This window comes from Rhincodon typus, chromosome 10 (genome assembly GCF_021869965.1).
Source record: "Rhincodon typus isolate 14 chromosome 10, sRhiTyp1.1, whole genome shotgun sequence".
Classification (NCBI taxonomy): Eukaryota; Metazoa; Chordata; class Chondrichthyes; order Orectolobiformes; family Rhincodontidae; genus Rhincodon; species Rhincodon typus.
In genome coordinates this window covers 48392199-48417248 of record NC_063341.1, presented here as the reverse complement: position 1 = coordinate 48417248, position 25050 = coordinate 48392199, and the positions used below count along the sequence as shown (strand labels likewise).

Below are 25050 nucleotides of genomic sequence, written 5' to 3'. Positions count from 1 at the left end.
AACCTTTTGAAGCAAATACTTGGAGTAGACTTAAAAATAAAAGGAAACAAAGGTGGAGTAAAAGGAATAAAAGTCCTTTTCAGTAATGTGTCAGTTCAAATTTTAAAGAATATGTTCTTGGGAAATGTGAGGGCAAAGAATCCAATACAGTTCCACCACATTTAAAACATCTGCGTGTGTGATTAAGGAATGAGAACATTCATGGATCACGATCATAAATAAATATGTTGGAGTACTGCGACATTTTAAGTGAATTTTGGGAAGAAATTCCACCTACTTTTAGTTTATCTTCTTGAAAGTTATAACAGTGGCTTAACAGCCTCCCTTCAGGACATTAAATAAAATATTAGAGTTTGTGATTCTGTAAATTACAGATATATTTTTAGAAGTGGGCGGCAAAGTATGCTTATTAACCTCTTCCTGATTCGTATTTACATGCTTATATTTAGTTAATATTGTATTTTACTTTAATATGGTATTAATATGGTGTCTTGCATAAGTGAAATAGAATAACTTTTTAGCTGGATTGCCAAATAGCTGTAAATGTTATTGCTGAGTGATTTGAACTCATTACCTAGGCTGACAATTTACTGAAATACTGACAGAATATCACATTGGTAGAGATGCTGTCTTCTGGGACATATATTAAAATCAAGGCCTAATCTGTCTTTTTGATGGATGTAAAATTTCCCATGATGCTATTTAAAGAAATATAGTGTTTTCTCAAGGTGCTCAAGCCTGTATTTATCCTTCAGACAAGCTAGTCATTTATCTCATTCCTACTTGTGGGATTTTGCTGGATACAAATCGTCTACCACATTGGCCTACTTTGATGATGAAGCACTGTGAGACATCCTAAATTTATCAAAAGTGTTATATAAATGGAACTTTTCTTAAGGTTTATCACAAAATTAAATTGCTGTCCACAGCTGCTATAATTCATGATGCAGATTTACCAGAACATGATATCAACTGATCAGGGAGAATCTCTGATATAACAAGGTGTAGAGCTGGATGAACACAGCAGGCCAAGCAACATCAGAGGAGCAGGAAAGCTGACGTTTCAGGCCTAGACCTTTCTTCAGAAAATGGGGGAGGGGAAGGGGATTCTGAAATAAATAGGGAGAGAGGGGGAGACGGATAGAAGATGGATAAAGGAGAAGATAGGTGGAGAGGAGACAGATAGGTCAAACAGGCAGGGTTGGAGTCAGTAAAGGTGAGTGTAGATGGGGAGTTAGAGAGGGGATAGGTCAGTCCAGGACATGTCAAGGAGGCGGGATGAGGCTAGTAGGTAGGAGATGGGGGTGGGGCTTCAGGTGTGAGGAGTGGATAGATGGGAGGAAGGACAGGTTAGGGAGGCGGGGACGAGCTGGGCTGGTTTTGGGATGCAGTCGGGGGAGGGGAGATTTTCAAGCTTGTGAAGTCCACATTGATACCATTGGGCTGCAGGGTTTCCAAGCTAAATATGAGATGCTGTTCCTGCAACCTTCAGGTAGAATCGTTGTGGCACTGCAGGAGGCCCAGGATGGACATATCGTCCAAGGAATGGGAGGGGGAGTTGAAATGGTTTGCGACTGGGAGGTGCAGTCATTTGTCACGAACCGAGCATAGGTGTTCCGCAAAGCGGTCCCCAAGCCTCCGCTTGATTCCCCCGATGTAGAGGAGGCCACATCAGGGACACCGGATACAGTATACCACATTAGCAGATGTGCAGGTGAACATCTGTTTGATGTGGAAGGTCTTCTTGGGGCCTGGGATGGGGGTGAGGGGGGAGGTGTAGGGGCAGGTGTAACACTTCCTGCAGTTGCAGGGAAAAGTGCCGGGGGTGGTGGGGCTGGTGGGGACTGTGGAGCGGACAAGGGAGTCACGGAGAGAGTGGTCCCTCCGGAAAGCAGATAAGGGTGGGGAGGGAAAAATGTCTTTGGTAGTGGGGTCAGATTGCAGATGGCGGAAGTGTCGGAGAATGATGCGTTGGATTCGGAGGTTGGTGGGGTGGTACGTGAGGACGAGGGGGATTCTGTTTGGTTGTTATTGCGGGGAGGGGATGTGAGGGATGAGTTGCGGGAAATGCAAGAGACACAGTCGAGGGCGTTTTCGACCAATGTGAAGGGGAAGTTGCGGTCCTTGAAAAGCGAGAACATCTGGGATGTCCGGGAGTGGAATGCCTCAGCGCGGGAGCAGATGCGGCGGAGGCGAAGGAATTGGGAATAGGGGATGGAATTTTTGCAGGAAGGTCGGTGAGAGGAGATGTATTCTAGGTAGCTGTGGGAGTCGGTAGGCTTGAAATGGATATCAGTTTCCAGGTGGTTGCCAGAGTTGGAAACAGAGAATCTCTGTTCTTAATCATCTTAAAACAAGGAATCTTGACATATTGAGGAAGTGAGCCAATGCATAGCAGATAAAGTATAATGTGAATAAATGTCAAATCATCCACTTTGGTACCAAAAACAGGAAGGATGATTGTTATCTGAATGGTGATCGACTGTGAAAAGGGAAGGTGCAACAAGATCTGGTGTCCTTGTACCCCAGTTGTCGAAAGTATGCTTTTAGGGACAGCAGGTAGCAAAGAAGGCAAATAGCAAGTTGGCCTTCATAGTGAGAGAATCGGACTACAGGAGCAGGAATGTTTTGCTGCAACTGTACAAGGCCTTGGTAAGACCACACCTGGAGTATCGTGTGCAGTTTTGGTCTTCTTATCTGATGAATTATGCTCTGGTTATGGAGGGAGTACAACAGATATGTATCAGATTAATTCCTGTGGAGGCAGGATTGATATATGAAGAGAGACTGGATCAGCAGAGTTAAAAAGAATGGGGGGGAGCAGGAGTGATCTCATAGAAGCCTGTGAAATTCTAACAGGACTAGGCATGGTAAATGCAGGAAGGATATTCCTCATGACCAAGATAGGTATAGCTCTTGGTCTAAAAGTTTCAAAGGGTATGGGTAAAAGTGGGAACAGAGTACTGAGTAGTGTGATCAGCCATGATCATAATGAATGGAGGAGCCAGTTTGAAGGGCCATATAGCCTACTCCCATTCCTACTTTCTATGTTTCCATGTTTCAAGTTCTACCTGGTGGTATAAGTTACTGTCTAAGGTGAATTTAATTTTGAAAACTGACACGAGTCATAGAGTCACACAGCACGGAAACTGACCTTTTGGTCCAACCTATTCTGATTAAAACTGTGCACCATGTTTGCACATTCAGAACAGTAAGGCATTGCAAAGAATAGGAAACTTATGGTATTTGGTGGAGAAATCACATTAATAGATTAATAGTAACAATTACAAAAGACAAGTTTTCTAGAGTGTAGATCTAGGTTCAAGAGAGAAACATATTTTCCTGTAAAAAGAAATTGAAAGATTTTAAATAAAGATAAACCTCACAGCACATTAAAGACTATGCAAATGATTCATTTCCAGTGTTTTCATATTAAGGGAAACTTAGGATCTGGGACAGCACGCTGACTGATGCGAGAATGCTTCCATATGGAAGGCAATGTACACAACTGTGGTAGCTGATGGTATCTCCTGTAAATAGAGAGCAAGGTTCAAACAAATGTGCCAAGCCTAATACGCAGCAACTGTTATACATGTGCCAAACCATGTAAAGTATTCACTGGAGACCCGAGGTATTTGGCATCACTAAGTGTAACACAAAGGATCAACACCGCTGGGACATTAATTATGCAGTAAATTATTTTCAAAACATTGACTCCATCCTTTTCTATGAAGATGTAGGTATGGAAGAATCATTCCGAAGTCATGTTACAGAGCTTGCCTTCAGAAAATAAGAAAAAAGTTTATTTTTAATTACTTTCACTCACTAGTTCTACTGCTGCACCCTTTGATACTCCATGTTAGGAAATGACTGGACATAAGTTAAAAGAGAGAGAATGTTGAAAGTGAGAAGAGCCAGTATTTACACCAAGGTTAATAGGTCTGTGGATAAGTGCTAGCAAAATCATTGACGTGATCATTATTAAAGAATGGGGAGCAATTCTCAGTTAAATGGAGAAAGCAACACTGAAATATTAAATAGATTAATCTTTTACTTGAATTAAAATGCTTCAAATTCAATGGTTTTATTGGACTTGGGCCCAGATTTCACTAATCAAAGATTCTCTGAAAATACCGTAAGCATTTAGAAACCTGAAGTCCCTTCCCAAACACAGCACATCTCCTTTTTGCAGGAGCAGGCCAGGAGTCACAGACACATGGTTCACAAAACATAGAAGCATAGAAGAGACACAGGAGGAGAGGTAGGGCATCTATTCCCTCAAGCCTACTTGCTAGTCTACATCATAAATCATCAACACCAGTATCCCACATTATCCCCATACCCCTGAATGAATCAATCTTGAGAAATCCAAAAATCTCTGCCTTGAACATATGTAGTGACTGAAATAAAAACAGAAAAGGCAAGGAAATTTCAGCATGTCTGGCAGCATCTGTGGAGAAAGTAAGAGAGTTAATATTTTGAGTCTAGTATGACTCTTCTTTGGAACTGAAAGCAGCTGGAAGGTTATGGCTTCTATGCAAGTGACAATGACAACACCCTTGCGATAAAAGCCAACATAGCATTTACTTTCCTCATTACTTGCTGCATCAGCATGTGAGCTTTTAGTGACACATGAAATAAGACACTCAGGTCTTTTTGGGCATTAACACTGCCCAATGATTGTTGTTTGGTTATTCCATCTTTGGAGAGATGACCGAGGCATTGGTAGATTCAAACTGTAACTAGTTTATCACATAATAAGAAACTATGCACTGTATTACATAATGATGTCTTTCTCTGTTGAAGCCATAACCAAACTCCCTTCAGGCCATCATGATGATGTGAGGTACTATTCACACAGCCCTAGAAATTAAGCTGTACAACCTTAATTCAACATCACTCCTAAAAGTGTTTTTTTTAAACTTTCATTTTCACATACTGTCCCACATTTCCCCCCATCACCAACAGTCTCTGACAATCTGTCACTAGACTTCACAATGCAGATTACATGACCACTTTGCAGAACACATACGTTCTGTCCACAAAAAAGATCCTGAGTTTCCAGTTGCCTGTGACTTCAACACACCACTGTGTTCTCTGGCCAACATCTGTCTCAGGCTTGCTGCAGTGCTCCAGGGAAGATCAGCGCAAGCTGGAATAACATCGCCTCATTTTCCATTTGGGCACACTGCAGCCTTCTGGGCTTAATATTGAGTTCAACAATTTTAGGGCTTGAGCACCTTTCCCCATTTTTCCCCCATCCCCACAGACCAGGCCTTGTCATCACACAGGTTGCTACCATACACTACTCTTTGTCAGCCACTAACTATCCCCATTAGCAGCTATTCATTCCCCCAAACAGTGAAGAGAGATCCCTTCCCTTGACTAAGGACTACTGACAACCATGAGAAGATTCCTGGCTGTGTGTCTGTGCTCATGGTAAATGGTATTGTATAGTAGTACAGTAGTATGGTGATCATGGAATCTCTGGCTGAGAGGTACAGTATAAAAAAAGGAAGACAAGGCAATGCAAGGCAGGGATGCTGTCAGTATCCAAGTAGGCTAAGAGTGTCTGTGTGAGATGAGGGCAGTAAACAGGCCACAGCCACTGCCCTGTCCAGTCCACAAGCTGGGTGTATGTCCCTGACCACATAGTGTCCTTGCTGCAGCATTACAATAATAGCAACAGAAGCATCCTGTAAATGGATCCAAGATGTGCCTCCAGTGTTCTCAAATGCTAGCACATTTCGGATGCCAATGTCCATGGATATGGCTGGCGCTCAGGCAGCATCTGCTGAGATCTTCGTGCCTAGTGTATACTTTATACTGGGGCTCCTTTGGAACAAGTGGTTAACTGACGTCACCAGACCCTGTTCTGACTTCCATGTTGAGAGTTCTCAATGTCCAGCTTGGTTAGCACGTTTAGTAACATAGGATCCTGAATATTAATGAGGCAATTCAAGATGTTAATGAGGCATTTAACAAGCTGGAATCCCCCTTAACTGGAAACTCACTACTGCTCAGTAAGAAACTTGTCTTGCCACCCAGCAGATGCATGAAAGATGGAACAACTTGCTTCCAATATTGAGATGGGCCTTGGCAGACATCCTCATCTGCTACCACCTGCAAGTTCCCCTCCAGTTGGAAATATATCACCATTCCTTCAGCGTGGCTGGGTCAAGGTCCTGGAACTCCCTTGATGCAATGTGGCTGTACCTACACCAAAAGGATTGCAGCAGTTCCAGAAGACAGCTCAGGAGCAACCAGATATAGACAAAAAAATTATGACCCAAGCTCTCGAAGCCCACATCCCGTGAGTGAATAATATATGAAAACATTTAGGGAATTGACAGCTTTTAAATCAAAGCAAATCTCTAAGGATATGATTTAACTTCCAACCTGGTACGCTGTACCTGTCTATAACTACCTCTTTGTGTATTTGCCTGGTAACCCTTGTCCTGGTTTAGAAGTCTGTCTGTTGAACGCTGAACGTTATTCAGTATTCTAATCTCGATGCAAAGTCAGGACTCATTATGCCCTGTTATTGTTAATATCATGGATATAATAGAATATCAGCAAAGAGCATTATGTGAGGAATTAGTTGCAAAAGCCCTTTGTAATGTTTAGAATTTACAAGAACAATTGACCATTTTATTACTGTGGCTTTGCAAGAATGTTTCTATTGCTTGAAATCTCTATGCTACTATCCAGTAAAACGTATGCTGATGAGAAAAGGCACTTGAATTATTGCAAAGCCATTGCTCTGAACTGGTAGGAGTCTGACCCTGATTTAAGAAACTTCATAAATCAAGCCACGTGAAGCCAAGTGTCTGGGCAGCATCAGTAAACCTAATCTGGTAGTAGGGTCACATATTTATTCTACACTCTAGTGATCTTTAACCTCAAATCATAAAGGAAAACCAGTTTAGCTTACAACTGTATTTTGCAATTTCTATTCAACAGCTTTATTCTTAAAGGAAGTATTATTCTGCTGAAGACTTTTTTTTGTAAATCAAAGAACAAAACATTCATTCAGAAGATTCAAGTAACAAAGAATACCACTTCAAAATTTAATTTTACATTTAAAGAAATATTAAACTTTTAGTTATTTAAAGAGGTTTTATTTCAAAATTATGACTCCCTCCATAAATAGATATTTTAGTGTGTGTATACGTAATTACAGTATATATAATGGAAAATACATACAGCTCTAACCATGTACAATTCTGCTTAATGATTTAGACTTGTGATCTGCAGTTCTGTGTGGTATTCTAGTTTGAAAGTTGCAGTTGGAAACAATTGACTCCAAATGATCTTCGATGCATGTGTATTGTGCTATTTGTTTCTGCAGTGGGTTATGTAGCATTTGGAGGGTCAATCCATGAATTATAGTTACGAATCTTTATTTACTTGTGGTAGATAATGAGATTATAAACTGCAGAACTGCACTACAATGACACAAGTCAAACTGCACAACAAATGTCTGAACCCAGTTCATCTATTTTAATGAATTATATTTTATGCTTACTGGCAAATTGGGTTGATGATTTATCTGCAATCATCCTGAAATAATAGAACTAGATTTGTACACTATTTGCAACATAAATAACAAAGAACATGGGTAAAATGATGTTAAAAAGTTGTGGGAGTACTGTTACTCCCTGAATTCAGTGTTTGTGAAGATGTTTAGCCTCATTCCTTACAATGGATTAAAGCTCTTATTCAACAGGTATATGGGATCATAGACATGATTTAAAGAGTGGCATTACTCAAACAAATTTTTTTGATTTACAGTACAAGAACAGATTTGAACAAGTCTCTCCTGGCAGTAAGGAATGTAAAACACATTGAAAACCAGTGAAGCACAAAGACAGCCCATTGAAAACAAAAGCTATTAGGACAGACTCATTAGTCATTCTACAAAAAGAACTCAATATTACTGAGAGAAGTGTTCTATTATTGACTAGTTATGCAGCTTTGAATGCATGTGAAGATTTTATTTACATTTACTGTTTGCCAAGGCTTCCAAATTCTGTAGAAAAAATTACTTTGAGGATTGTGAGAAAATTGTGAATCCAGAACCTTTATAATTTCTCCAGGTTTATTTACACTTTATTTTTCCCTCAAAATAAATTCATTGCATTTTTGTCTTCTATTCAGACAAGTTTACCCTGGAACCCACTAAATATATTTCTGTGACTTAGGCAATCAATCCTTTGTCTCTATGGTATATGTTTATGTCAGGTACTGCTGCTTACATACACAACATAATATCCCTATGTCCTCATCTATAAAATTTAAAAGCCAGAAAGAAAAACAGGCGTAACACAATTTGTTAAAGAAACAAGATATGAAGTGTCACTTTGGTTCGCTGGTTGATACAAGTACAAGACAAGCGCAGTACAGGATATCCAGGGATTGCTTGTACTGAAGACACTGATGCTAGATCTGTACTGACCAATCACAGTAAAGATGCAAGACCAAGAAAAGCAAAACATGAAGCAAAGACACATGATCACGAAGCTGCACAGCATGACACAAAATGCTGCATTGTGCTCCTTTTGAATGGCTGTCTGTTATCGAATCCAATGAAGAAAAACGTTTCAATGGAATTATACCATAGTTAATGAAGAAGGCTGTCACAACTCACTCTCCTACTGCCCCAGCGAGTTTGTCACTGGCAGTAGAAACACTAGTGAGGGAATTAATGGTATATAAAAGCCACCGGGGACTGATATACAAAATCAGAAACAGCATCCATTGTATAAGATATTCACTAATAACTCCAATAGAGGATTTAAAAGAAACGTCTTGATTCAGAGAATGGTTAAAATGTGGAACTCACCAATGTGAGCAAATGGCTTCAATACGTTTAAGGGGAGATTAAACACACAAAGGTGAAAGGAATAAAAAGATACATGTTGATGAGATTTAAAGAAGAAAGGTGTGAGGAGTTTCAGGTGAATGATAAATACTAGCATGAACCACTTGGTTCAAAAGGCCTGTTTCTGCGCTGAAAATGCTTTATGATATTTTGTGATACCTATTAACATTGCTGCCATCACGTGGAATTGGACAGTCGTTCATTCTACAATTACATCATCCTCTGATGTTTATTTATGATCACATTATAAGATACCATCTATACTGTGAATGTGCTGTAATCAAGAAACAACACAATTTCAAAAACATTACAACTTCAAGAAAATGGTGACTTAAAAGAGTTCAAATCCCCAGGTACAGACTACAGAAAGATAAACAAAACATGAAGTCACTTACAGCTAAATACAGCATGGTGTATAATGAGAAGGAAGCATGTCCTGAAAAGAATGATTTCCTGGAAAACAAATCAAAATAATTATGTTCTTTCAGAGCAATTAGGATGAGTCCAAGTAGATTTTATCTTACCAAATATCCATTCACCTTAAGTTTAAATTGCATTGATCAATATATCCATTCCAGAAAAGTAATCCAACAGAATAAATGCATAAATTGTCATGTGCCAGACATTTGCATACATGAAATTAATCCTTTAGTGAAAGCCTTTGAGATGTTTAGATATGATAAGGCATTATGTTGATAGAAAACTTCATTCAAAATTAGTATGTATCCTTAACATACTCATGGGTGTAATATTTATCAAATCTTTTAACAACATGCAAAGCTAAAAGAAGGAACCTGGAAGAAATTATAAGGCAGAATGTTACTCTTCTAGCTAAACCCAAGTTGTGTCGAGTTTATTCGAGGGTTTCATACCATGAAGCCACGAGTTCTCACTGTATCTCATGTTTGATTTCTGCGACATCTTACCACTCACCATTCCTGGAACAGCTTGTCGCTCGCCGAATATCCTGGAATTTACCGGCATCCCTTTCACCATGCTATCTTTAAAAGCCAAGGTTGTCACCGCAGGACCAGCAGAGAAGGCCACAATACCAGGCCATGCCTGTCTGGTCTGAGGTTTTGCCACACATTCTCACCATAGCCCAGGCTGCTCAGACCTTTATAGGATTCTGTCTATAGTTTTGGATAAACAGGACACATAGCTGTGAAATATGTAAGCACACCATTAATGTAGAGCACCCATTATCAGAACAGCATCTGGGTCAAGGGACTGTGCATGCAGATGGGGTACTCCCCGCACTATTCTGCCCATGCAAACTAGTGGTTGGACAATGGTCAGAAATCCACCTGCAATTTGCTCACACTAACTCCCGCTGTCCTCTGGGTGCTGCAGATGAATTTTGGAGATTAGGGAAGAGTATAGGTAAATGCTGGCTAAAAGCATTTCTACTAATGTTAGTTTGGAAAGGGAGACAGCAGGCTAAATACCCATATAGTGGGTGTGGTGGAAGAGGGCATTTAATCAGGTAGGATGGTGGTGTGTTGAGGACCCCATCACCTTGCACCTCCACCCAGGTTAAGGCTGTGGCAGAAGGACCACAGAGAGAGGGATTCTTGTCCCACTGACTGTCCAGCTCACAGCAGCTCAACCTCCCATCAGCTCCGTGAGACTTAGCCCAGCAAAGGAGGAGCCCAGAGGCAGTGGAACAGGATTCTGACAAACAGAAGAAAAATGTGATACCAATCACAAGCAGCTGTCTTGTTAACATAATTTAATTTTATTGATGCGTTGCACAAAGTTTAATTAAATCGGTGGTTAACAGAATCGTGCTGAATTATAGTCAGCTGATGCCGTTGCCACTTGTAAACAATATTGCTTTATAGCATTTCAAAATCACCATAAAACTGTACAGCAAGCTGTCTTAAACTTTATACAACATTGTCTTACAACATCTAAAATAACAAAAGGTAGGCTATCAATTTAACATTCTTTATCTCTACCTGAATTTCCTTTGACTTCAAAGAGTGCTAATGGGTACAATGCAAAATGGGCAACTAATTCCTTGTTAGCCATTTCGCATTAGATCTGAAGAACAACTTGACACTAGTATCTTCTCAGGCCAAGGATGTGGGGGCAGGCAGATGCAGTGCAACAGCCATGCTCAAATAACAAAAACAAAATAATATGGATACTGGAAATCTGAAATAAAAACAGAAAACTTTAAAAATAGTAGGAACTGCAGATGCTGGAGAATCTGAGATAACAAGGTGTAGAGCTGGATGAACACAGCAGGCCAAGCAGCATGAAGGCTGACGTTTCAGGCCTAGACCCTTCTTCAGAAATGTTCATCCAGCTCTACACCTTGTTATCTCAAACTTTAGAAATACTCAACTTGTCTGGCAGCATCCGTGAAGGATTGAAACCGTTAATGTTTCAGGTCAATGACTTTTTAATTTGATGAAAATCATCGACCTTGAAATAACTCCATGAAGGCCGTTATCCTTGTCACCAAGCCATGCTTTATTTACATGCGCATCAGTACATGCTGAGGGGTGTCTTTATAGAGGATTATAAAATCATGAGGGGCATGAATAGGGTAAATAGACAAGGTCTTTTCCCCGGGGTGGGGGAGTCCAAAACTGGAGGGCACAGGTTTAAGGTAAGAGGTGAAAGATTTAAAAGGGACCTAAGGGGCAAACTTTTCACGCAGAGGGTGGAGCATGTATGGAATGCGCTGCCAGAGGAAGTGGTGGACGCTGGTACAATTACAACATTTAAAAGGCATCTGGATGGGATATGAAGAGGAAGGATTTAGAGGGATATGGGCTAAATGCTGGCAAATGGGACTAGATTTGTCTAGGATATCTGGTCACATAGATGAGTTGGACCGAAGGGTCTGTTTCCATGCTGTATGTCTCTATGACACTATGACATTGATCCAGTTAGCTCAGAACCAGTTCCTACAGAGGACAGAATTTCTGACACTCCTGTTTATATCTGTCAAACAGGACTCCCTGATTGGACCAGGTTAACAGCCCCAGTCAAGGAACTCATATTCTAGGAGATCCACTTGGCTAGCCTTGTTACAATCTCTACAGACCTAAAATGAAGTAACATTTCATTTAATTTCTCATTAGGTCTAAGTTCCTACCTTGCCTCCTGAACTTTGCTTTCATTGCCTCTGCATTCGAACTCCACAATGTAGCCAAGGGAACAGTTGATTGCTGTAAAGTTTGGGTTGCAGATATCTAGGAAATGCGGCCTTAAACGACCAACAGACACTTTTGCAATGTCAGTGAAAGACTGGCTTATGGCACAGCCAAAGATGAAGCAGCCAACTTGTTTATATAGAGCAGCTACATATGGGTTTCGGATAAAGGACCTGGAACGTTCCTTCATGTAGTGGATCCGGTAGCACTCTCCCGATATTATCTGGTAACAAGAACACAAAATTATTACTGAAGTCATCCAGTGTTTCTCATATATAAACAATGCAGTGCAAAACTGCGATGGGCAGCATTATAATTATCAATTTATTGACAGATAACTTGTCTACAAAGGAAGAGGAGGAAGAGAAAGGGTATCTATTAGGCTGTGAGGACAAATATTTCTGACAGCAACAGAAGGGGCAGCACGGTGGCTCAGTGGTTAGCACTGCTGCCTCACAGCACCAGGGAACTTGGGTTCAATTCCACCCTCGGGTGACCGTCTGTGTGGAGTTTGCACATTCTCCCTGTGTCTGCATGGGTTTCCTCTGGGTGCTCTGGTTTCCTCCCACGGTCCAAAGATGTGCAGGTTAGGTGGATTGGCTAAGCTAAAATTGCCCATAGTGTTCAGGGGTCTGTAGATTAGGTGGGTTATAGGGGAATGGGTCTGGGTGGGATGCTCCAAGGGTCAGTGTGGACTTGTTGGGCCAAAGGGCCTGTTTCCACACTGTAGGGATTCTATGAAAAGGGCAATAACAATTAAGCAAGGGAAAGTTGCCAAATTTTGCCTATCAATATTTGAGGAAGTTCACAAATAGAAGTGTACTTTTTAATTTTGTTCTTAAGGTATTTCAGGATTTCTCAACACAAGTACACAAAAGCTTCCATGTACAAATGTAAGTATATAGTATCTGCATGTGTGGTGAAGATTATTGAAAATGAAGCAAAACTAAGCAGTAGGCATGATTGGAAATGCCATAGAAATGAACTACCACGGGGATTTCTGGCATAGTCGTCAGTTTCCCGTTTCTCTGTTCAAGAAAGACAAAAGAAATGTGCATTTTTTTAACCAAAAATTACAGGCAACTAACAGAATCATGGCTTTCTGCCATTTTAAGATATGTGATTCGTAAGAATTCCATTGTGACAAAAACAAGAAAATAACAGTCACAATACACCAATAATGATGCTTTAACAAATAAGTCAATTAAGTAGAATGACATCAAAACTGTTGTTTTCCCCAGCGATTGGAGTGTGCAGTTACTTTGAGAAATTCATTAATAACACATTTTTAAAAAGCTTTCTTTTAAATAGGACAGTCCCTTACAGCAACGATAGTGCTTCATTCAAGTAATGTGGCAAAACTTTTGGCTGGTTGGTCAATGTTAACAATGCAAGAGTCAATATGATTTTGGCTACATTTTTTAAAATATGCAATAATTATAAGGTATGATATAAACCATAATAAATATCATATTTTATCTTTAAGTATTAGCATTGAACGCATTTGCACAAAAAGAGAAGTATGAATAGTAAAAGACATTTCAAAACACAAACATGATACAAACACAAAAGCAGGAAGCAAATAAGGCAGCTAAAGCAAAATGGAAAGCCAACACAAATCATATGTGCCATTATGCCAAAGAGAATGGACTGCAGAAAGCAAGTTCCATGGGCCAATCCACTACTGCTGAAATATACTGCTGCTCTGTCACTAAAGTAGTAATACAATTGAAAGATGCCACATACATAAGGTGATACAGGTCCCAAATAGAGTAGCCTGCTTTTGGAGATGAAAGATAGCATAGAATACAGAGTGCAATATATTGTACATTGACGTTCTGATTTACATGATCTTCTATCAGTGTGTTGTCATAATGAGAAAATGTGCAAGGAAACAACTATGAATTTAACAGCAATGTAAGCTCTGACAATGACATAAGATCATTTAATCACCTGGTTCTTTCACAAAATAAAAAGAATGTAGTCAACAACGAGTCAAACTCAAAGCTTCCAAACAATATCTGTCAGTGATGCACAGTGTTTGAGATTACGATAATGTAATTAAAGGAGAAGGGTGAGTCACTTTGTGGTGGTAAGAAAGACTAATTGTGGTGGCATGATAGAGACTATCTGAAATGGGAGAAGATGCAATGTGCTGTGTGCCACTTCTGAGTTGGAGGTGAATGTTATATTAGAAGCTGCAGGTCCATGCTGAACCATTGGATGTCTCAATTGAAACAAATCAGTGCAAATGTACTCAGAGGCCGAGGATTGCTGACTGATTCCAGGGTAATGATGGCAGGAGACCACCCATTCCCAAAAGGTCAGTCAATCAAGTGCCGAATGCCTGATAATGAGAGATTCCTTCCCCACACACACACTCCAGATGTTTCATGGCAACCCTGACAGGGTGTTCTACGTAGCCTTCAGGAGGTGCAGGAATGCAAGGATATTGGGTGACTATTGACTCATTAAGAGTATAATCCACATCCCACCACCGCTGGCCAGGAATCTCCCATCAGCATCTTCCGGCGTTTGACAAGTGGGAAAAGCTGGGAGACTGACCCAGGCTGTCTCCCCTGATGAAGTCAATCCAGTTCCTGCCAAGAGAGGCTGCATTCAATCTAGCCTGATGCCATTCCCTTTCTAAACTCTCCCACTTCCCCACCCTCATTCTTCTTTTAAAGTCCCTAAAAACCTATCACTTTCACCCCTGCTGATATCTCTATCTGGCTTGGTCCATTTTATATCTTTGTGAAACAGCTTGCAACATTTTTGCACACTATTTGAATTCAGATTGTTGCTATTGCTTTTGTGATTCCAGAAGTTAGAAACAGATTGTCCTAAATAATGAACAATTTTACTAATTTTTGGAAAGGTAAGGATATTAAAGCAGAAATTAACACAGTGAGTTAAGTCCTTTTATGCTTTACACCAATAGTGCACAACTACTCGCACATAACTTTTACTCTAAGTATAGTGAGCCGAGCTAATGACTTCAACAAAGCTATTCTGGAGGCCAGGTGCTCCCAATGGGAAGCACAGCCAGCCATCCCAAATTGCTCTCTCAAACGTCCCAAAAGCTTTCTGTAAAGCATTATTAGCAGAGGCCTGGGACAGGTCCCCAAACCGAACTCTCATCCAAGAATGCAGAGTGTTATGGAGAACTCCAAAGGGAAAGAATCTATGCAAAATAAACACTGGTGTGATTACTACCAGCTTTCCGATTAGGTTACCCTGCTTTAACTTTGGCTTGATAGAATTGAGAAGAAACGGCCTGAGGGAAATTGCTTACTGTGGGTTTTCCAGCAAGATTCAATCACGAGTTCAACCCTTCCCCCACCGCTCCCCCACCCCCCAGAAATTCAGCAGTTCATAATGTAATCAACATCACTTCTGGAATTTGAGCTTTGCATGTCCAATCTTTCCCTTTAGGTTGTATTACTTCTAAAAGCAATCATCCATGGTCTGCTGGTTAACTGGCTCGACTAATCATTTTATCGCTCATATAGCGCAGAAGGTGAAGAGATATCAGGGAAGGTAAAAACACCGTGGAGAGCTGGAAAAGCTTAAAATTTCTTTTAACATTCAGTTGTAAAGTGGGTAATGCTATCATGGCTCACTTTGTTTAAAACAAATAGCTCCAAAGAATTACCATTTATAAAATCAGTAATTTTATATAATAGTTAGCCTGATGAAATAATATTATTTTGTAGCATTCTTTTCAGTCATTAGCAGTTAGCTAATTGTGAGGCCTTAACAAATGGCTGATTTAATTTATGCAAAACATGGTCAAAGCTGATTTATGTCTTTGGGAAGCAATCCCTAAAAATTGGCATTCAAGTTGATCATCTAAAAATGACAATTTGTAGTCATAAGATCTCTTCACTCAAGCAAACTAATCACTAAATCAATTAATGGGCTCTGCTGTCTGTAGAGATTATGTCATTTTCTCTTGACGTGAACATCAGCATGAAGTTCTATAACCATACACTATTTTAGATTGTTTTACAAATGCTTTACAAAAATATTAGCCATAAGTAACAGAGTGGAATAATAATTCTGTACACTTGGTCAATATAAACTCATTACAAATTCCAGTATATGTTCCTGATGATAAAATTTTGGTAATTGGTTCAGCTGATTTAGGTAGGGGCTAAATCAATACACAAAGTCAAGGCACTTCTGTTAATAGGCACTGTGTCAGCTGCATTGTATTGTCCTCCCAGAAAATATTTCATTGTGGTCTTCATCAATTCTGAGTCAAACCCTTCTGGTCTTGATAATTCTAATGAACTGTTTTGTTCTCAGATTGACTTTTCCAATAAAATTATAGACAGCAGTATTTTCAACCTCTTGATTGTTTGCAGATGGAGAAGGAGCAGCCATTCTCGGAATAATGTCCATGATCTTTCTATCGAAATAGGAATTGTTGCACTTAATTAATACCATTCAGAATTCTATGCCAGGACGTTATGGAACAAGATCTTGATCTCCAGTAAAATACTCCAATGCCATTTACTAAATATCATTGGGCATAACCCTACACCACATGGGCTGCGGCAATTCAAGTAGGTGGTTTACCCCCACCTTCTGAAGGCAATTAGGGATGGGCCATAAATACTGGGCTTGTCTGTGAAGCTTGCACTCCATGAACAAATACAAAGAAAATCCTAATAAAGTATTGGCTTTGCCATGGTACACTCAAGGCTTTTTCAATTAGCATATGGCATGAAACTAATGGCAGCTAGGCAAATGAAATTTTCCTGATATTTTATAATAGTTACACCACAAGCTGTGAGAGGGCAACAAAAAGCAGTGGTGTTACCCAAAGGTGGCTATATTTCTTGGCAATACAACTACCTTCACACTGGGACCCTGAGGGCACTCCAATAGCAGCTACACTTCACAATGGACAGTAGCATAGTAATCTAGTAATTTTCATTGTTTCCTTTTGTTGATGCCAGATCAAAACTCCTGTCTAATGTCAATATGCTAAGAAATTAGTTTGTCTGTTTCAGAAGTTTGACATTCCACACCATGAAGTAAATCGGATTTTTTTTATTAGTTTTACACAACTCAGTGGTCTTATGAGGTGGGGCAGGAAGTGATTGGGAAATGACCAACATTGGATCTTAAAGCCGATGTACTACTATCAAAGCATATAACAGATTAGACAAAAAGCCAAGCCATTAAATAAAAATTACTAATGATTTGTCAATTTTATTCTACTTTTTCCACCAATGCAATTCAAGTGTATTGATTTGGAATAGGCTACATCAAGAATATGTTTAAATTGCTTAGAAAAAGCAGTGTGCTCTTTGACATCAATGTCAGACATGTTAACATGTTACAGCATCCACAGTTGTTTCAGTGTTTATAAGGTACAGTTATTGTGGTTTAAAAGCAAAGCATTGTAGTTGGTGGAAATATGAAATTATAATGAAAAACACTGGACAAAAGAGCAAATTAGTCAGCCAAGTAAATACTGGGGTTAGATGGTTTAGAAATAAATCTTTCCTTGAAAGCTCTGCTGAGGGAAAGGTTCCATACTTGAAATGTCAACTGTCCAATCATACTAAAAGTTCTGGATCCAACAGGACTATCTCCATGACTTAGGAATGTATTTAAAGCTTAATATTTATTACCTAGATTTGATTGGATTCACAGGGACAGGACTATCTAACGATTTGAAAATTGATGCTTAAATGATAAGGCAATGCTGGTAAACATTTGAACTGGTGGAAAATTTGGTCATTCCATGCTTCCTTTTAGGGCAATGCAGAATAAGGGCACAGAATATCAAAACTGCTATCACAGACAATGTGCCCAGGAGTGTGGCGTCTACCGTAAAACATACTTCAACCTCTGTAATAACAGAAGCATACACCATGATTACCAGTACATTGATGTTTATAGCACACCATACATTGCACATAATCTTTTTAATTGCACACTGCAAATTACTGTTTAAAAATTTTGCATGTCTTTAAACTTATGCAAAGCTGGCTATTTCAGTTAAAAGATGACTCTTAACTATATATGGTCCAAGCCCATGGGTTAATTTCTTATTTTCGGAAGAAAGAAAGAATCTTTCCGAAATAACTCCATAGAGACCAGTATTCTGTCACCATATCTGCCTCTGTTTACACATGGATAATACTTGACACTGAGAGCTGCTCCTCAGAGCCAGCTCTCAGGGTGAACAGAACCTCTAACACTCCTGTCCAATTGGCTGACCTCGTTACAATCACTACTTATTCACCTGTGAAAAATGATTCAATTATATTCTTCAACCTGACCTTGTCTACAAATTAAACCTCGTAGACAATTAATACAGAGAGCAGTAATTTGTTTTTGTATAGCATCTTTATGAAGTTTTTCAAGCACTTCATAGGAACGTTATCAGACACATTTGATAGGGACAGCTGTAAGACGATATTAAACTACAAAAATATTAGTCAATAAAAAGTTTTAAGGAACACTTAAAAAAAGGAAAGAAAGCTAGAGAGAGGAGGAAGCTTAGAGATGGAATTTCAAATCTTGAGCCCTTGGTGGCTGCAGGTAGGATCGTGAATAATGAACAATTAAAATCTAGGACGCTCAAAACCATCAGAACTGGAGGAAAGTAGACAGCTTCAGTGCGAGAGGAAATTTCAGGGATAGGGAGGGGATGAGGTCATCGAATGAAAACAAGGATCAGAATTTTAAAATCAGACCTTGGCGTATCCCAGAGCCAATGTAGGTCAGAGAGAACTGAGACGATGAGTGAATGAGATTTGGTGTGAGTTAGGATAACAGGATAATTTGCTACCAAATGAAAAGAGAATGATTTATTCTATAACTCCTTTTTCAATTTGTCATTCTCTTTTTGAGTATCTATATATTCATGCTTTTTCCCTTTATTTGTGCTTGTCTCACTGTCATGAACTTCGGTATCTTGTCTAATTACGTCTAGCCGCAAACCAAGTTAATTGGTTATCTTTAAAGTTAAACTGACGAAATTCAGATTTTCCCAATTGAGTGCAAATTTACAATCCACAGACAGCATTAAAATCTCACCCCGTCCATGTCATTTGTTTTTCTCAATCTTCATTTTTTTCTAGAGTAAAGTATTCGTCACCATGCAAAACAAATATCAGGACAAGAACTTTTTATTATACCTGAGCTACTGCTTGATTTATCAGGTGACAAAGAAAATATACTCTACCATAAAAATATAAAGAATACTGGTAGCAAAATTGGATAGCCCCTTTAAATGGGCACAAGGGCCAAACATACTGCTAGCTCACACCTGCTTGTTCCTTTATGTTGTCTACTGATTTACAAGATAGCTGGTCACAGCCCAGCAATAAATATGCTGGTGGTAGCCTGAAAGCTTCAGTAAGGGGCTGAAGTTCATTTAAGGCTAAAGCTAGCCTGCACTATTTAAAGTCAACTTGCACCTCTTAAAGAGGTGATGCATTCTGGCTGAAGCAGATATTGGAATTGGCTAGGAAAGATATCCTGAGCTATTCATTCATGGAGCAACACAAAACATGCTTCCAGGTTCTCAGATGCAGCACTAGAAACTAGAAGTGGACAGAAGGAGAAATGTCCTCAGTCTACAGAGGCCTAGGATGCCATCCAAACAAATTCTGAGAAGATAACTGGAACAGATAACTGTCACAGTCAATGCAGATGGTAAAGCCCAAGGAACTAGATACAAGGCTGCAAGAAGTTTCATGGCCACAGATAAGTATTTAAGGTTCGTGAATTTCATTCTTAAACCTCATATCTATACAACTGAACTTAAACACTCAAACACTGCTCAGTTCATCAACAGCCTCCCATTCACCTGCTAACATTCTCTATCATGACACATACCTTGTCATGATCAGCCTCACCTGCACTCTTATACACTATGCAGCTGCAGGCCTCACTTTTATAACACATAGCACACATACACTGAAGGTTTCTTGACAACAATAGGCACATCATCCAAAAACATCACACCACACTCATTGGATTCTTATTTCATCATTGTGATGGTTAATGTAAAGAAAGTAAGGTGTAGGAATGCAAATGGGAATTGCAGCCGTACTCACCAGTAATACAGTCAGATGAGGTGACCATGAATAGCATGGTACAGAAAGGGGATATGTTAATTGCCTCCTCCCTTTGCCTCCTTCTCTGATGATGGCAAGGCCACAATGAATCATGATACTCTCCAGAAAGAGCTGCAGGACCCATCAGAGAGATCCAGGCAGTGGAAGTATGTTTAATCATCCCAGTGATCTATTCAATCACATTTTGTGTTACATTGTGGTTTTTGTTGTGTACACACTGCTCTCAGGCACAAGGATTGCACAATGCAGACCTCACCCAACTGGTCAGACGATAAGCCAGATCATCTCACACCTTTGATTTGTTGTGATGGTTCAAATGCAGATAGCACAGTCGACAACTGGAATTCCTAACATTTGTACTTCTCAGGATCTACAGGCATGCCTGGTAAGTAAGCCCTTCCCTCTCTCACCCTGCACCAGTTTGGCCTTCTCTGAGTTGCCTCTGCTAATTCACGCTGCAATGTTGGAGCCAAGTCAGATACAAAACTATTGTGCCCATGTCTGATAGCAAGTGGTCTCAGCATAACCAGTAAAATCAGAACCAAAGCCTTTGCAAAGCACTGCACCACTACTTGCAGTTGTTGTCAACTTTCAGCAGTACTACAAACCTCCACAATCTTCTACAAACTCAGCAGCAGCCAATAGAAATCAAAATTAACCTAAACATTGTCCACAGTTCCGTTAAATGGTAAGGCGACCCTCCTGCTGATGAATATACAGTCTGCTGTATGAGTTAACAGCAATCATTTCCTGGAGCTTTGAGGCTGAAGACTGCACCATCAGCATCAAACATCATTAGACACCGAGTGACATCATGATCTGCTTATTTTGCATACTTCTGGCGCATGTTCCCTATATTGATCTTTGTTCTACTGAAAACATACATTGCTTAAATAGCTATTACTTAGGTATGAACTTCACAGTTTATATTTTGTGATGAAAGTTTATAATAATATTATTATTTGGGAATTTGGATTCTAAAGTAGAGGCAAATGAGTTTTTGCTTCTTAGTTCCATGAAGGTGACTTTTTTTAGGGCAGAAACTTTTTTTTAAAAAAATAGAGGGTCAGAGCAGTATTGCTAAGAAATCATTTGACTTAAGATGAAAGACTAACTAAGCTACCTGATAAGATTATTGCTGAGTGTTTACTAAATTGAGTTTTTATGACCAATACAAAGAGAGTGCAGATGGCCAAAGTAGAGTTAATTCTGAAGAAAAGGTAAATGTATTGCTCTGCAGCCTGAAAGGCAAAACTCCAAGTCTCTTCTTCCTTCGAGTTCAGTGAGAAAACAATCAATGTGTTAGCCTATACCTGTGTGTATTGGAAAGAAACAGTTTTGAAAGGAATTGCTTCGAAGAATGTATAGGCATTGATCAGAAGGAACATTTGCAACCTCATCAATTCAGTGAAAAAAATGTTAAAATGTTAAAATGAAGATAGCAGTGATATTTCACTGGGTTTCTGTAAAGGGTATTGCTGGGCAAAAAGGTTGAATTATTCGTTTTGTAGTTTTTTGATAAGATAAGATCTTTCCAAATTGTCTTTAGGTTTTGTTGTATAATAAACATGTTCATTTGTTAAAAGTACATTGACAGTTTCTTGTGAATATGTGAAGTGACTGGCCACCATGGTAAGCAAACTGCAAAAGTAAAACTATCAATCAATCTGGGATCTGACTTGTCTAGTACTGCCATCAACTGGGATTGTAATAATTGGCTATCAACAGCAACCATGAAAACAAGCTTGATTTTCACCCACATCAACTCATGCATCATAGGTAAGATTGCTGGCTAATGGTCAGGGTGAGATTCCTGCTCCGTTTTCCTCTCCCCAAATCAAGGAGGGTGAAACGTTACTCCTGTACCGGGTGAAATTATTGAACTCCAAATGCATTGGTGGGTTTAACCAACCATCTCATTCAGTGAAAAATTGGGAAGTTTTACTAACTGGAAAAATAGATCATAGAGATGCATTAACAAATGATCATTCCACATCACAAATGACAAATTTATTTGATCACCTCAGTTCTCGCCTTGCAATCAGCAAAGAAAAAAAAAATCTTAAATCGAAATACCCAGCGCATTCATTGCTGGTGATGTCAAATGGGTGCTATTACATCACAGGAAGTTTTGGAGAACACCCAGTTCCCAACATATCTGGCTTGGAGATCTCACTTGGCAAAGAATCACATTGGCCCCACGCAGTTTCACGTTGCAGCAGATGTTTTGCAGATGTTGCACTGCAAGCACTGACAATCCAGATTTAGTATATTCAATTGCGATATTTTTTCAAAACCAATTTCACTGCTTGACGTGATCACTGATAAAATATGATTCTCTGTTTATAAGATGGTACTATAGATTAGGAGTGAGAAGGAATAACCCTTTTGTGACCTTGTTTTGAGTGTCTCCTTTTGGACAATAGCAAAGCAAAATTTTGTGGAGAAACTGTTGCCTGTTATTCACCTCACCAGCCTCTCCTGCATATGTATTTGATATGTAGCCGTGCAATTTGAAAACAGTGCATTGAGATAATACATTAGTTAAAAACATAATTTCTTATGTTCTGTATTAAAGTGTGTTTTTAAACCATATTGAGTGAAAAATGTTTCACTTAAAAGTAAGTTATAGATCAACTTTGGATCATATTCATGTATGATTCATGTATTACAATTTAAAACACAGGATTTTTGTTCATGCCAAATGTTCTGTTATATATTATCCACTTTTTTTTTATAAACTGGGATATTTTAAAGGCTGCTTTTAGAAACCACACTGTATGAATAAAGTGTTTTCACTGCACAAATGATACTAAAATCTTAAAAGTTTAGTAATGTGGTTTTTTATACAGTAAGAAACCAATTTATTTTGAATTGTTTACACTTTTTTTAAAGAAGGACAAAACTGTAGGAAGTATCAGGTCAACGTAGAGATCAATGATCTATGGAAGACAGAAACCTGGGTTTTTATGAGGTCTATAATCATTTACTTTCCACGATTTAACAAGTTACAATTTTGAGCAAATGACCTTCCAAACTATTTTACATCATGAATAAGCAAACAATAACCTGGATTTATATAGCACCTTTAATGCAGCAAAACTGAAGGAGGCTCTACAGGCGTAAAATGGAATAAGTATGTCTTGTGATTAGGAAGGCAAGGATGTCAGACTCAGCAGCAGATGTGCTAAGGCAGAGTCAGGCGATATTATGGAGATGCAAATAGGTGGGTTTAATGAGCTGCAATCAAGTGGATAGGAATGGTTAACAGAGTCCCATCCCAAAGGACCATAAGACATAGGAGCAGAAATTAGGTCATTCAGCCCATCGAGTCTGCACCACTATTCAATCATGGCTAATAAGTGTCTCAACCCCATTCTCCCACTTTCTCCCCGTAACCCTTGATCCCCTTGACAATCAATAACCTATCTATCTCCATTTTAAATATACTTAATGATCTGGCCTCTACAGCCTGTTGTGACAATGAATTCCATAGATTCACCACTCTCTGGCTGAAGAAGTTTCTTCTTATCTCCGTGGTAATGTAGTCTTCCCTTTATTCTAACGCTGTGCCCTCAGGTCCTAGTCTCTCCTACCAATGGAAATATCTTCCCAATGTCCACTCTGTCCAGGCCGTTCAGTATTCTGTAAGTTTCAATTAGATCCCCCCTCTTCCTTCTAAACTCCATTGAGTATAGTCCGAGAGTCCTCAAACGTTTGTCATATGGTAAGACTTTCATCCCTGAGATTATTCTGATGAACCTCCTCTAGACCGATTCCAGGGCCAGTATATCCTCCCTGAGGTATGGAGCCCAAAGTTGCTCACAATACTCTAAATACGGTCTAATCAGAGCATTGTAAAGCCTGCTTTAATATTCTATTCCACTCAAAATAAATGCCAGTGATAATGGGGACCAATGCTGGAAGAGAACAAGTATGGTCAACTATGTAAAAGTCTGCAGGCAGGTCAAGAAGGATGATTTAGTTTAGTTACTTCAGTAATTTTTGTTTAGGCTAATTTACCTTACCCACAGTGATATAGGATGTCATTTTTACTTTGATCAAAAGCATTTTGATTCTATGGGAGGGCAGAAACCTAATTGGACAGCCTCAAACATGGACTTTAGGAACTATGGGGATGAATTTGGCAACGACACCTTCAGGGATTTAGGAGAGAAGAGAAAATTTAGAGATGGGTTGGTAGTTTGCAAGGAGTTTAGGATCAAGACTTTTTATTTGAGGAAAGGAGTCATGACAACAGATACAGAGAAGAGTGGGACAGTATATGAAGAGAAAGAACTGTCAATAATATCAAATAACATGGCAACCAGAAAGGAAAGTTGTGCAGTCAGCAGTTCAGTGGAAATGGGGTTGAGGGAGCAGAAAGTGGATTTCATGGACAAAATGAGTTCAGAGATGGCATGAGGGGAGATGAGAGTCCAAGTGGGGGAAACATCGGAGCCAAGTTAGGGAGGAACTATAGAGGAAGTTTGGCAAGGGAAATAGAAAGCACTATCTGACAGACTCAATTTGAATGACAAAGAAGCCCATGAGTGTCTCATTCTTGTTGGAGACGAAATCTATGTGTGATGAATAGTCAAAATTGCTGTTTCACTTTTCTTTTGTAAAAAATGCTGAAGATATCAACACAATCAGAATTTGGATACTGCCCATGGCCCAAGTTAGTTAAGCTGGGTTGAGAATTCCTCTCCAATTTCAGCACAAATGAAGGTGAATACAAGTATACTGTGTAATATAATACGTTCCTCAAGAAACATGTTCAACAATTGAGGGATTGAGAGATCTACTTATCGCTGTCTAATTCTTAATACCACAGCATTCCTTCTCATTTGCAGACAGGTACAAGAAGCTGACTAAAAACCAAAAG

General features: G+C 39.3%; 1 protein-coding gene across 2 annotated transcripts in view; it reads right to left on the bottom strand.

Moving 5' to 3' along the window:
* plpp3 (phospholipid phosphatase 3) overlaps nucleotides 1-25050 on the bottom strand; it is a 201428-nt gene that overhangs the window by 48746 nt on the left and 127632 nt on the right. For both annotated transcript variants that reach the window (XM_048602230.1, XM_048602231.1), the window contains exons 3-4: nucleotides 11997-12277; nucleotides 9280-9337 (exon numbers count right to left, since the gene is read on the bottom strand). In XM_048602230.1, coding sequence (XP_048458187.1) covers nucleotides 9280-9337; nucleotides 11997-12277 — 339 coding nt within the window. The remainder of the gene's footprint in view (nucleotides 1-9279; nucleotides 9338-11996; nucleotides 12278-25050) is intronic.